Genomic DNA, 14,179 nt, shown 5'->3' on the forward strand with positions numbered 1-14,179 from the left:
TCTGCGTGATATGACCCTGAGCAGGGATCTACAAACCTCCCTTCGTCGGGAAATGGAGGAGCTCTGGCAAGTGGCCAACTACAGAACTCGGGCCGAGATAGCCCTCAAGATGAAAGCTCAAGCGGATTTCCAAAGTCAAATCCATCATATCATGTATTTGAAGATAAAGCATGAGGATGAACATGGCTTTGCTGAAAGAAGAGAGCCGACTAAAGGACGAGACCATTTGCCAATTGCGACACACTCTTGAAAGTGTCCGGGAAGAACTGATCCGAGCATAGGCCCACTTAGGAGAAAAGGGTCAAGCCTGATACATTAAGGCTTGAGTTTTTAATTTAGGCTAGTAGCTAACTGGTTAGACATGTGGCCGTGCACCCAAGTGCTTGAGTTTTTAATTTAGGCATGCACATTAAGGCTCTGATACCTCACTTAAAAAAAATTAACAAACTTACAATCAGTCTAACTAAACTCATGCTTGGACATTAAGGATTTAAGCTCCCCCCTTTCCATCAAAAGTCTTAAATTGATTCTCCATCTAAAAGAAGTATTCTTATAAATTAGCTAAGTTTTCAAAACTTCAACTTTATTAAGCCTTCAAAACTCTGAAACTTTTTTTTAATAGTTATTACAAAAGCTTAGTATCTAAGACTTTCTAATTTTCTTCTAAACACACTATTTTTGAAAAATTAACTAAGTACTTTCTAACATATTTACAAAATTCAGCTAAAAACAAAATTTTTCAAGAGTCAACTAAGTTTCAAAACTGGCTTAAAGCTATATTTCAAAATCAACCTTTTACTTAGCCTTTTAAACTCAGTTGAAAGAACTCTTTAGCTAAGAATGTTGATTACCAAAATATCATTTTAAAAATTTGCTAAAAGTTGCAATGCTACAAAAGAAATTTTTTTTTGCAAAACTAATTTTGAGCTCAATCTATGTTTAGCAAATTGATATTTCTTTAGTCTTCTCCCTTTCCTTGTGAAAATTTAAAATTTTCTTTCAAAAATGTTCATTCTTTTTGATAAATGGCAAAGGGGGAGAGTAGAAAAAAGAAATTCAAAAACAAAAATTTTAAATGCCATTATTAAGGGGGAGCCTGACAAAATTTAAGCTTTAGCTTAACCATGCATGCATTCAAAATTTATTAAGCATACTTGCTTAAATTTTATACATCTATTTTACTTAGCTTTGAATTTCAGTTGTCATAATCAAAAAGAGGGAGATTGTTGGTGCGGAAAGCATCCGACGATCGATTGTTGTTTTGATAATGGTAAAAGAATTCAAAGTTAAGTTATTTTGTAATCTAACATACTTAATTAAGTGTTTCAGACAAGTCCTAGCTGCGGTTAGGTAGGGAGAAAATCCTAGGGGGTGGTAATCCTAGGTCATAGGGGGAGGTGGTTATGCGGAAAGTCTTGGCGGGTCGTGAGCTTTAGGCAAAAGTCCTAGGGGGGTGGTAACCCTAGGTGGAAAGTCCTGGTGTCGCGAACTAGGTGAAAGACTGGACCAGCCGGGAAGCGGAAGTCCAGCAGAAAGTCCGGAAGCTCCGAACGCTAAGCAAAAGTCCAGTCAATCTGGAGGATCGCACTAGCAACAAGTAAATCTCCTGAGTAGAGTAGGTGAGGATGCGTTCCCCATTGAGGGAACAGTAGGCGTCGGGTCGACCTAGTGTTTCCGATTGGAAATTCGAAGTCAGACCCGGACAGTCCGACGACTGTCAAGTTTATCTATAATATTATTTCTATGCTAACTTTGTTTTGCATGGTTTGTGTTTGGGACTAACACAATTTGCAGGAACAAAGGAGCAACTCAAACCTTGGATGAACAGTGTCCGAGGCGCCTCCATGGGGCTTGGAGGCGCCTCGGGTGCTAGCCGAAGCCAGCTGTCCAGAAGAGTTAGAGGCGCCTCGGAGGAAGCTGGAGGCGCCTTGGACCAGGCGTTGGAGGCGCCTTGGAGCAACTTGGAGGCGCCTTCAGAGGGATGAGGTGCGACCAGGTTTGCGGTGATCCACCCGTGCGACTCGACGGCCTGGAGGCGCCTCGGACAGGCTTGGAGGCGCCTCCAGCACTGTTTAAAAGGGAATCTCGACCAGCAGCTTAATACATCTTCTTCCAAGCGAACTTTCTGCTACTAGCTACCTACGAGACGATCCCGAAGTGTTGCAACGACACCCCAACCACCCGGAGCTTTAGATTTAGTCTTTTGTTGTCGGTATAATCTTCTATTACTACTTTGAATTGTACTTAGTTTGTAATAGTTTTTACGAACTATAGCTGTTGCCCAACGTAAACGCTCAACGAGCGTGGGCCTTCGAGTAGGAGTCGAGATAGTCTCCGAACGAAGTAACTTCTCGTGTCTTCTGTGTGTTTGTGCATTTTACTATTTCCACTGCTTTATTACTCGCGATTTACGAATTCGAAAAGAGTGAAAGCCACGAGCGCTATTCAACCCCCCCCCCCCCCTCTAGCGATTTCGATCCAACAAGTAATACTGATTAAATTGGATATTATATTTTTGTTTACAGTAACAAATGACAGAAAGGATGGCTCAGCATCTCAGCCATCAGTAGAGGGGGGAGATTCATAGTCTCCATCCACCGACGCTTTAAATGATATTTATTATGATGTTGTCGGTGGAAAGACAAAAAACTCTACCCTCTACGGCTTGGGCTCTCAAGCAAAAGTTGCATTTACTTGTCTGAGAAATTCGGCCGGTCGTGCTAATTCCTCTTCATCTAGTGAGATGCAGTCCTTAAGACGTGAAAATCAAGAACTGCGCACTCAATTGAAATCAATGGATCAGAGGATGGCCGATATGGATCAGTGGAGAACTGATGAGGAGAAGAGGAGAGTCGAACGTACAAGATTGTGGCTAATTTCACCCAGGGGTCACATGGTCTGAGTCACAGGAGACTCAAGATCTATCAGTCGGTGATGATTAGCATTTTCTGAGGTATGTTCAATTACACTTTATTAGTTTTTTATTTATCATAGATAGACCATGGTAATATATTTATTCTATTTTTATATTTGGTATAATATATTCATTTAATTTCTAAATGTTTTATTAATATATGTTTCAGGAGTTACGTTCGGTTCTATTTACATACTAGCTCTTCATATGATCATATGCTCATTTTTTGTTCAGGTATCATTTTATTATAAATAAAATTCGATATACATATATGCAAAAATATTTATTTATATATCAACATGATCATTTGATATTTGTCTTTTGACAGGATTTCTAGCATTATGTTTCATTCTTGTATTATTTTGCGTACTTTGCACTATGGTATGTATTCTATAACTTTGCACTATGGTATATATCATTTTGACAGGATTTATATATGCACTATGGTATATTGTTCAGTTTAGTTTGTTTTAGATGATTATAGTTGTTTCTAATAATATGAATGAATTGTTATGATATTGTGATTGTTTAAGTGTCGATTGTGTAAAAGTGATTGTTTATATGTGATTGTTATATATATATATACATATATATAATGTAAGTGTGGATTATATGTTTGTATGAAGATGTATGAATGAAGTGTTAGAATGTTATGATTGTTTAATTGTGGATTGTGTAAATGTGATGCTTTAATTTATGTGTGGATTATATATATTTGTGTGGATTGATTGTAATGGATTATATCTGTGATGGTTTATATATTTGGAATTTGTATATATGGAAATTGCCAAAACAGACAGAATCTGTGATTTTTTTTTACTTTACCGACGGAATACCGACGGAAACAAGTATCCGTCCGTAAATATCGGAAAATCTACCGACGGAAACACTAATTTCCGTCGGTATATCGATATATTACCGACGGAAAAAGACTTCCATCGGTAGTTTATTCCCTGGCCAAAATCCCTGTTCCGACAATGTTTCCGACGGAATTATGGTCTGTCGGTATATTATTGCCGACGGAAAGTCCTACTTTCGCCGGTAATGGCGTTTCTGACAAATCGATTACTGACAACTGTATTCCCGTCGGTAATCTATTATACCGACGGAAGCCCGACGGATAATTCCGTCAGTAAACTGTTTTTTTTTTGTAGTGAACCATTAGTTCATCGAGGATTATACATTGATTTGACAACTATGTGATATATCTTATAGTGATATCGCATAAGTAATTAGGAAACTCCTTTCCTAAAGTGCATCTTATAGCTCTGATCAGAGACTTTATACACTCTAAAATAATATATTACATAGGATATCCACCCTTGTGGGTGTGTGGTGAATCCCCGATTACAATACACTGATTCCTATATGTTTCATTACTACACTCAATCTCACCACTTGATGACCCTAATAGAGTCGGTAAATGAGTCAAAGTGCAGTCTCAGCATATAGAGTCTCAGTGTTGTCCAGGGTCATAAGGACTACTAGTGTACAACTATAACCAAAGACTTATCCACTCGATAAATAATAACCACTTGGAAAGTTTATGCGAGGGATGTTCGATGAACTTATCATATGATCACCCATCTGTATGTTTGAACATCTCTATGTCCTTACCAATGAAACATAGTATACTACATCACAGATGTTAATCTCTACCTCAAACTGTAGGACCGATGCAGCCGGCTAGAAGGGGGAGTTGAATAGCCCTGAAAAATCAAACACAACCCTTTCTCGTACGATTAAGCTAACATATAAAAAATAGATTAAACAGAAAATAGAGCATAAAAACGAGGCACCGAATTTGACTTGGTTACAACCGGGGAGGTTGTTAATCCAAGGATGAAGATCGCACTAAGAGCTCCTTCAGGCGGAGAAGCCTCGTTTACAGCAGTGTAAGCACAGAAAGACAGAAGCTAATCTAAACAGTGGAAGCACACAAGTGTTGTTTACAATTTCTGAACTGATGATGAGCTTCTGGACCAAGGCTATATTTATAGCCTTGGTGGACGCGCTGAAGGGTTCCGGCCACAGAGATAAAGTTTTATCCCCCTCGAGCGATCGCGTAATCGCGATCTTGGTCAAATCGGTCCGGCGGAAGCATTCCGGCGCCCGGACTTCCGGCGCTTCGGATTGGTTCGGCGCCGAGCAAAAAGTCAACTGCGGTTGACTTTTTGTCCGGGACCACTTCTCCGTTAAGTTCCCGTCTCGTTCCGGGTCTTCTGCTCCGGATCCGCTTGATTGGGTGATCTCTGACATCCGGAATAGGGCTCACCCGAACCCATCTTCCGATCTTCTCGAGCGTGCTTCCCTCCGGCTTCTCGTCCCTCGGAATTGCTGTGTGTCCCTTCTCGTCCACCAGCGTACTCATCCGCAGACTTCGTCTCTCGATCGCACCCCGTGCCGACCTTCGCGCTAGCTGCGTCTCTTGCTCCCCGAGCAATCTTCCGCTCCGGCTTTCGTACCTCGGAACCATCGCGCGCACTTCCTTCTCGTCCGCCGGTGTACTCTTCCGCAGCGCCTCGTCCCTCGGACGCACCGCGTGTCGTCCTTCTCGCTAGCTGCGTCTTCCGCTCGAGTACCTGTGCTCCTAAGCTTCTGCATACTTAGACACAAGGTTAGAAAACAACAGAACCTAACTTAACTTGTTGATCACACCAAAACCAACCTTGGGGTTCCAACAATCTCCCCCTTTTTGGTGTGATCAACCCAAGTTAAGCTAGGGTTAACTAGACAAAAAATAAACTAACTAAATTTACAATTTAGTGCACAAAGATAGAAAAAAAAAATAGTTTTAGTCTACCTCCCACTAGACTTATACTTATCCTTCTCCCCCTTTGATCACAAAAAAATGGGGTTCCAAAAAAAATCTAAGGGTTAAAGACTTAGAAAATTTTGAAAAGCTACCTTAAAAAAAAAATTTCTAAGTCAAAAGATTCTAAGTTAGAAAAAGAATTTTGCAAAAAACTTAATTAAATATTTTGAAAAATATTTTTGAATCAATAAAAGCAGAAAAAAAAACTCTAAGTAAAATTTTAACTTAGGAAAAAATAATTTTTGAAAATTTTTCTAAACACTCTAAAAAATTATTTTTGAAAAAATTAATTATTTAAAAAAAAATTTATGTCAAAATTTTGAAACATGTTTGAATAACTTTTTAAAGCATTAAATAATTCTAGTATTAATGCTTTATTAATTAAACATTTATTTCAATATTTGGCTTCCAGGCAGTGGCGAGGCACTAGGCCTTCTTGGTTATTGGAGCAATAACCACTTTCTAGTCAAAGCCCATAAACAAATTTTTGTTTAATTTTCTCACTTAAAGCGCTAACTTTGATTTTAAAATTTACACTAAGCAAGATTTAGGAACCCAATAAAGGTTCCAACCTACTGGATTAACTAAAAATTTATTAGGGACATATTTTCTAGAGATATTTTTAATTTGTCCCTGGTGATATCTATAATACCAATTCAAATTATTGAACCTTCTAAAATTGATTTTAGATGAGCAAGCAGAGTTTTTCAAGTTTTCTACTTGAATTTTTAAATTTTGAATTTCTAATTTTAATTTTTCATTTTCTAAATTTGATTTATCTAGCATTTCTAACAGACAAGATGTAGCTAATATTGCTTTTAAATCTTTATTTTCATTTTCTAATTTGCAGCAATCTTTTGTTAAAATTTTAATGAATTTAAACATTTTATCAGGAGAAAGAGATCATACCTCACTTACCTTGTCGATCTCGTTGTCGGTTTCTCCCCCTGAACTTTCTTCGGACGTGGCTCCCCCTTCATCGATGCTTTCGATGCTCATTTCGGAAGAGCTTGACTCGCAGTCGTCGTCTTGATGACTCGCCATTAACGCGAGCCCGGAGAACTCCTCAACTTCCGATTCCGACGACGTATCGTCCCACGTCGCTTTTAGGGCCTTGCGCTTTTGGATAGGCTTCTTACCCTTGTCCTTCCCTTTGTTCTTCAGTTTAGGGCAATTGTCCTTGACGTGCCCTTCTTCATCGCAATGGTAGCAGCGGATGGTTCTTTTCTTTCTTCCCTGCGGATGGTTAGATTTCCTAGATTTACAAATATTTTTAAATTGTCTTACCATCATTACCATTTCCTCGTCGTCGAGAGAAGATTCTGACTCAGGTTCGTCTCTCGAAGCTTTAAGAGCGACATTATTCTTGGGCTCCTTCGGACCTGCACATCTTGACTCATGCACTTCAAAAGTTGAAAAGAATTCGTCTAATGAAATTTTTTCTAAATCTTTTGAAATGTAAAAGGCATCTACTAGTGATGCCCATTTTGAGTTTCTAGGAAAGGAATTTAGGGCATACCTTAGCGAATCTCGGTTACTTACCTCTTCTCCGAGATTCGTAAGTCTAGTGATGAGTTCCTGAATCCTCGAGTGTAGATGTGCAATTGTTTCACCTTCTTCAAATCGGAGGTTTGTAAGCTGGTTACGAAGTAAATCCCGTCTTGCAAGTTTGGCTTCGGATGTTCCTTCGTGTAACTCCAGGAATTTCTCTCAAAGCTCCTTTGCCGAGTTGTAGGTACCGACTCGATTGACTTCTTGTGTTGGAAGTACACTTAGCAGATGGAATTCTGCTTTCTTGTTTGCCACGTGGTCAGCCTGCTCCTTCTTTGACCATTGATTTCTTGCTTTGCCCTCTGGTGCTTCATAGCCAAATTCCATTGTTAGTAATAAATCATAATCTGTTTCAAGAAATACCTCCATTCGATTTTTCCAGCTAGCGAAGTCCCCTTCAAATTTTGGTGCGTGGATGTTGGATCCGGCCATCTTGTTGCTTCGCTATTTTAGAGCGCCTCGGCTCGATACCACTTGTAGGACCGATGCGGCCAGGCTAGAAGGGGTTGAATAGCCTGAAAAATCAAACACAACCCTTTTCGTGCGATTAAGCTAACACATAAAAATAGATTAAGCAGAAAATAGAGCATAAAGCGAGGCACGAATTTGACTTGGTTACAAGGGAGGTTGTTAATCCAAGGATGAAGATCGCACTAAGAGCTCCTTCAAGCGGAGAAGTCTCTTTAGGCATAGAAAGAAAGAAGCTAATCTAAGCGGTGGAAGCACACAAGTGTTGTTTACAATTTATGAACTGATGAAGCTTGGACCAAGGCTATATTTATAGCCTTGGTGAGGCGCTGGAAGGTTCCGGCCACAGAGATAAAGTTTTATCCCCAACGTTCAGATCGCGTAAATCGTGATCTTGGTCAAAATCGGTCCGGGTGCGGAAGCATTCCGGCGCCCAGACTCCGGCGCCGGTTGGTTCGGCGCCGGAGCAAAAGTCAACTGTGGTTGACTTTTGTCCGGACCACTTCTCCGTTAAGTCCCCGTCTTGGTCCGGGTCTTCTGCTCGGATCCGCTTGATTGGGTGATCTCGACATCCGGAATAGGGCTCACCGAACTCATCTTCCGGTCTTCTCGGCGTGGTTCCCTCGGCTTCGTCCCTCGGAACAGCGTGTCCTTCTCGTCCACGTGTATCATCCTTCGTCTCTCGATCGCACCCCGTGCCGACCTTCGCGCTAGCTGCGTCTCTTGCTCCCCGAGCAATCTTCCGCTCCGGCTTTCGTACCTTGGAACCATCGCGCGCACTTCCTTCTCGTCCGCCGGTGTGCTCTTCCGCAGCGCCTCGTCCCTCGGACGCACCGCGTGCCGTCCTTCTCGCTAGCTGCGCCTTCCGCTCGAGTACCTGTGCTCCTAAGCTTCTGCACACTTAGACACAAGGTTAGAAAACAACAGAACCTAACTTAACTTGTTGATCACATCAAAACCAACCTTGGGGTTCCAACACAAACAGCCTTTTATCTTTATTTATTAGGCGACCCAATCGATTAGGAACAAATTTAGAATATACAGTGAATATTGATGTATTTCATGATGATTATCATATGTACCACCACATCTCAATATAGTATATTCAAGAACTTTATCTATGCATATAGTATGGATATAAAGATAGAGTAATGCCAAACTGAATTTAATTATATTAAAATAAAGGTTGTTTATTTACAAAAGTCAATAAAACCTTAGCCAACAGTTAACTTTACAGGGCACCTACTCTAATACTTATGTCCGATTGGTCATATGTAATAGGAGCTTTATACCTTTGAATGAGGTCCTCGGGGTCATGGTACCGCGGTAGGACATCCAGGTTGTCTCCTAGGTACCCGCGGTCCGAACCCCAGCTACGGCGTATTTGCAGGAATTTTTCCTCCAAATGGGGGACGTAATCACAGGATGTTGGGCTTCTGGGTTGGTCGCCGCGTGCGTTTCCCGATTTACCATGGTGGCCGGTGGAAAACTTTCATGGGACCAAGCCGGTCACCCCCAGAGATAGTCAATGGGCTAATTGGGATTATCATTTTGGGGGATCGCTAAGATAGCAGATCTACCTTTTTTTTGTACTTTTGAATGGGAAGCTGAATCTAGTAAATTCGACCGACCATATGGTTGAGCGACTATATGCCTATAGGCTCTTGTACTAAAGATCTGATATGCAAATAATGAGTTAAGTCTCGTAGGTCTGGCCAGTGGTATGATGGAAGATTGACTCTTGAAGAATAAGAAGCTCAGCCTCGTAAGTCCGACTGGCCGACCATGGGGTTGGTCAGCTCTATACTGAAAGTTGTATCGTAAGATTGAATCTGTAAACTGAGAGTTATATTGCAGAAGTGACGAGCTGGGCCTCGTATGCTCGACTGGTGCATTGAGACCGACTGGGTTCATTCAGAGTGCTCTGCACATTTTTCTTGTATATATAAGGGCACTGAGCCCTGTAGACTCGATCGACGTTATGCTCGACCTATCATAATCTCGAAAGTTTGACCAGCTATTGAATATTATACACTGACCAACTGTAAACTGAGCATCTTAATGATACAAACTCTCTCGGATTTTGAATCGATCGTCTGTATGCTAAAAGATTACCTCTAAAAGATAAGGAGCTAAGTCATGTGCACATGGCAGATGCATTATAACTAACCATATCTCGAGAGATTTGTGCTCAGAGAATATAAAGAACTAGGTCCATAAATCTGATCGGCCTGGTTGTTAGGTCTATAAATCCGACCAACCTTAATGTTGACCGTGTATTTATAAGTGAAATAGTATATCCTTCAAATCCGATTAGTTTTTAATTGATGTGGTAAAAAAATGATTCGCTCGCCCCTAACGCTCCCGCCAACCCGTCCCTAGGTCAACACGGAGAAGATAAATCACGGGTGACTACTAGTCATTAGTGCAAATGACTAAGAAATGGAGAGATTATATTCGATCACGTCAAATTTTGATCTCAAAACCTGATATGATAACACCTCATATTTTAATTATCCCATCGTCCCGAAAGGACGACTAATTTTTAGTTGATGATCTTTATATCGAAAGTCTTAACATTAAATATAAAACTAAACCTCATTGAAAGTGATATTTAACGGTCATCTCACGTTAACTTTAATTACTATCTCATCTTTACTGTAACTTATCACGTGACTTCTAAATCCGCTTATAATATCCCCTATCAAGATCTAAAGTTTTCTAACTTGTCGGCTTGTTATTGTTGAGAAGTACCTCGCTTCAAACATGACGGCTTGACGTTGACTTGACTTATTGAGGCGTTGTCTTAGGAGGTCAACAGATTTGACGGGAGAAACAAGTCGATTGGTCAGCTGGCTTATTTTGCAAACTTTTCTTAATTTCCCCTTTGATCAAAGTTAGCTTCTTGCATCACAAACCGATAATGTGGGAGTTGGAATTGATGGTGCAGAGAAGCGTCAGCTGCAAACTTTCCACTTTCCTTCTCCATCTCCTCCTTGCTGGCTTCATCTCCCCCACTATCGAAGCCGGCAACTCCTTGATTCCAGGTCAACCTCTTTACGATAATGGAACAACTTTGATCTCCTCGAGGGGCCGCTTCGAACTGGGGTTTTTCAGCCCAGCCAGCTCCAGCCGTCGCTACATCGGAATATGGTACCGCAACATCTCACAAACACCCGTGTGGGTCGCCAATCGTTTGAGCCCGATCGATGGTCGATCAGGACGCCTTTCGCTCTCTGGGGAAGGCACGCTCATCGTAACGGCCGTTAATAGCTCGACCATCAACTGGTCCTCGTCAAACGTAACCGGACTCACGAACCCCGAAGCGACACTCTTCGACGACGGGAACTTCGCCGTCAGGGAGGCGGGCAACGATGACCCCGACAGCTTTGCATGGCAGAGCTTTGACTTTCCGACCGACACGCTCCTCCCCGGCATGAAACTGGGCTGGAACGTGACCTCCGGACTCAACCGCCAACTAACATCATGGATGAGCGCCGACGACCCGTGGCCGGGTGACTACACCTTGGGCATTGACCTGCAAGGTGACCCCCAATTGTTCATATGGTCTGGATTGCAGCGGCTGCCATATTGGCGAGGGGGCCCGTGGAACGGCCTTCATTTTAGCGGTGCACTAGGAATGGTCGATCCAAAACTTTTCAACGCAACGTTTGTGGTTGACCCTCATCAAGTCATTTACTCATTCAACTTTCTCGATCCTTCGCCCATCTCAGTGTTGGTCGTCTACCGCTGGGGTTCCTTACGACGTCTTGTTTGGAACGGTGGCTCAGGGGATTGGTCTGTTGTCTGGTCCGTGCCGATGGATTCGTGCGACACGATGTCTGTCTGCGGCGTCAATGCCGTCTGCGGTGTCAATGCTCTACGTATGTGTAGTTGTCTATCAGGTTTTCTTGTAAATAACGTATCGTCTTGGAATCCATCGAATTCTTATGGCTGTTCGAGAATGTCTCCACTGGACTGTGGGAATGGGACAGATGAGTTCTTTAAATTCTCCAGGTCGAAGCTACCGGACACATCAATGTCGGTGGTGGACAGAAGATCGATGAGCCTAGACCAGTGCAGGGAATCATGCATGAAGAATTGCTCTTGTAAAGCCTATGCAAGCTCCGACATCAGTGAAAGTGAGAGCGGATGCATAATGTGGATGGGCGATATCACTGATCTCAGATTGTACGGCGATACTGGAGGAGGACAAGATTTGTATGTCAGGCTGGCGGCTTTTGAGCTTGAAGGTATATCAATCATATTTTGAAAAATGTTTTTCAACAAATTAACAAACGTTTTAATGGTCATTATAAAAGTTGTGTGTCCCAACAGATGAGATTTCAAATCAGTCATCTGGAATGAGTCGCTTAGCTGTGATGATTGCGGTCCCTGCTTTGGCCATTTTTCTCCTAGTTTGCATTGCATTCTGTGTTTGCAGATGCAGGAAGAGAAGTAATATTGACACCGATCTCTACCTTATCATTGCTTCTTCAATGCCATAACAGATCTTGTTATTTGCTTGCAGACAACTGCGTTGTTGTTAAAGAAATAGAAGAAGAGGATCTGGACTTGCCTTTATTTGACTTGGCCACCGTTTTAATTGCAACAAGCAATTTTGCAGCAGAGAACAAGCTGGGTCAAGGTGGCTTTGGTCCTGTGTACAAGGTATGACCAAGTCTCTTTAAGAATGTAAACATAGAACACCAACAAAATTACAATGTGAAATATGGTGATATATATATTTCAGGGGAAATTGGTTGATGGACAAGAGATAGCTGTAAAAAGACTATCCAATACATCCACACAAGGCATCAATGAGTTCAAAAATGAAGTAGTGATAATCGCTAAGCTACAACATCAAAACCTTGTTCGCCTTCTTGGCTGTTGCATTCAAGGAGGGGAGAGGATGTTAATCTACGAGTTTATGCCCAACGGAAGTTTAGATGCATTCTTGTTCGGTTAGTTGTTCTTTCCTAATCACACAATATTGCCTTTTAACATTATCTTACCTAATCTCCTTCTGAAAGTTACCTTTTGTTGAAATTTAAATACAAAATGTTACCCCCTTGCCATCTTTTCACTTGAAAATTGTAAAATTCTCACCGATGTGCTTATAATTAGATGAAGCAAAGTGCATGCTATTGGATTGGCAAACACGATACAATATCATAGTCGGAATTGCTCGAGGCCTTCTTTATCTCCATCACGATTCAAGACTCAAAATCATTCATAGAGATTTGAAGACTAGTAATATCCTTCTTGACCAATGCAACATTCCTAAAATATCAGATTTTGGCTTGGCAAGGATATTTAGAGGTGATGAAATGGAAATAAATACAAGAAGAGTAGTTGGAACATAGTAAGTATTACTTTATCTCGTAAGTAGTTTAAATTTATTATAAACCAAATCTAATTTTGTCATGAATAATACAGCGGATATATGTCTCCTGAATATGGAATGAATGAAATTTTCTCAATAAAGTCGGATGTATTTAGTTTCGGTGTGTTGATACTTGAGATCATTAGTGGAAAAAAGAACAGAGGAGCTTATCAATCCAACTACCTAAATCTTCTAGGACATGTAAGTTTGAAATACTACCATTTATATTTGAAATTTGTAATTATTAGTAACCACAACAATTGCAATTACAGATATGGAGCTTGTGGGAAGAAGGTAAAAGTTTGGAAATCGTTGATAAATCAATTGGCTCTTTCTTAGAAGTTGAGGTCACACGGTGTATAAAGATAGGTCTTTTATGTGTTCAAGAGCGACCACAAGATAGACCGACAATGTCATTGGTAGTTACAATGTTGAGTAGTGATAACGCGATACCAGAACCTAAACCTGGTTTCATTGTTGCTTTAGACTCATCTAATTCTTCAATCAGAAAGCAATATCTGCTATCCATCAACAATGTATCCAACACAACATTAGAAGGTAGGTAAGATATGAAAAGTGGAATGTCGTGGTAACAATTAAAATAGTTATTTTGTTAGAATTATCTGTGGACTTAATTTTTATCGAAATATTCTCCTTTTTTTTTTTTCCTTCTGTATGCCTCTATTCCACAGCAGTATGATAATAATGTTATTATATTAACATTATCGCAGTCTCACATAAGCCATCTGGAATAGATATCAGCCAAACAGGTCAGATGCTCACTAAAAGGTTTTTTAGAAGACATCATTCTAGTGTTGGAAAATACAACAAAAAAAAAGGCGTAGAAATACAAATCAGAGCTCACAAACAGACGTCTCATATAGAAACATGGACGCTAGAGAAAGCTTTAACACAGCATCCGTGCCACAAATTAATCAGCTAATACTTTATGCATGTCAGCACCGAACTATAGAGCAGATCATAAAGCAACTTTTCCGGTTGCAATACTTTAATGCCGATGAGCCTGAAGTATCAAAATCAATTC

At 40.8% G+C, this 14,179-nt stretch overlaps 1 protein-coding gene across 2 annotated transcripts in view; it reads left to right on the plus strand.

The window, feature by feature from the left end:
- The first annotated feature begins 10,639 nt into the window (after positions 1 to 10,639).
- LOC122045239 (G-type lectin S-receptor-like serine/threonine-protein kinase At4g27290) overlaps positions 10,640 to 14,179 on the plus strand; it is a 46,323-nt gene continuing 42,783 nt past the window's right edge. Inside the window, exons 1-7 of one of the 2 annotated variants that reach the window (XM_042605377.1) lie at positions 10,640 to 12,001; positions 12,087 to 12,206; positions 12,280 to 12,419; positions 12,502 to 12,712; positions 12,876 to 13,113; positions 13,188 to 13,335; positions 13,407 to 13,745. In XM_042605377.1, the coding sequence (XP_042461311.1) occupies positions 10,672 to 12,001; positions 12,087 to 12,206; positions 12,280 to 12,419; positions 12,502 to 12,712; positions 12,876 to 13,113; positions 13,188 to 13,335; positions 13,407 to 13,700 (2,481 nt within the window). In that variant the 5' untranslated portion in view covers positions 10,640 to 10,671 and the 3' untranslated portion in view covers positions 13,701 to 13,745. Of the gene's footprint in view, positions 12,002 to 12,086; positions 12,207 to 12,279; positions 12,420 to 12,501; positions 12,713 to 12,875; positions 13,114 to 13,187; positions 13,336 to 13,406; positions 13,746 to 14,179 lie in introns of those variants that run through there. The other variant, XM_042605376.1, reaches the window with a different exon arrangement.

Source organism: Zingiber officinale, chromosome 2B (assembly GCF_018446385.1).
Source record: "Zingiber officinale cultivar Zhangliang chromosome 2B, Zo_v1.1, whole genome shotgun sequence".
NCBI classification, from domain to species: domain Eukaryota; kingdom Viridiplantae; phylum Streptophyta; class Magnoliopsida; order Zingiberales; family Zingiberaceae; genus Zingiber; species Zingiber officinale.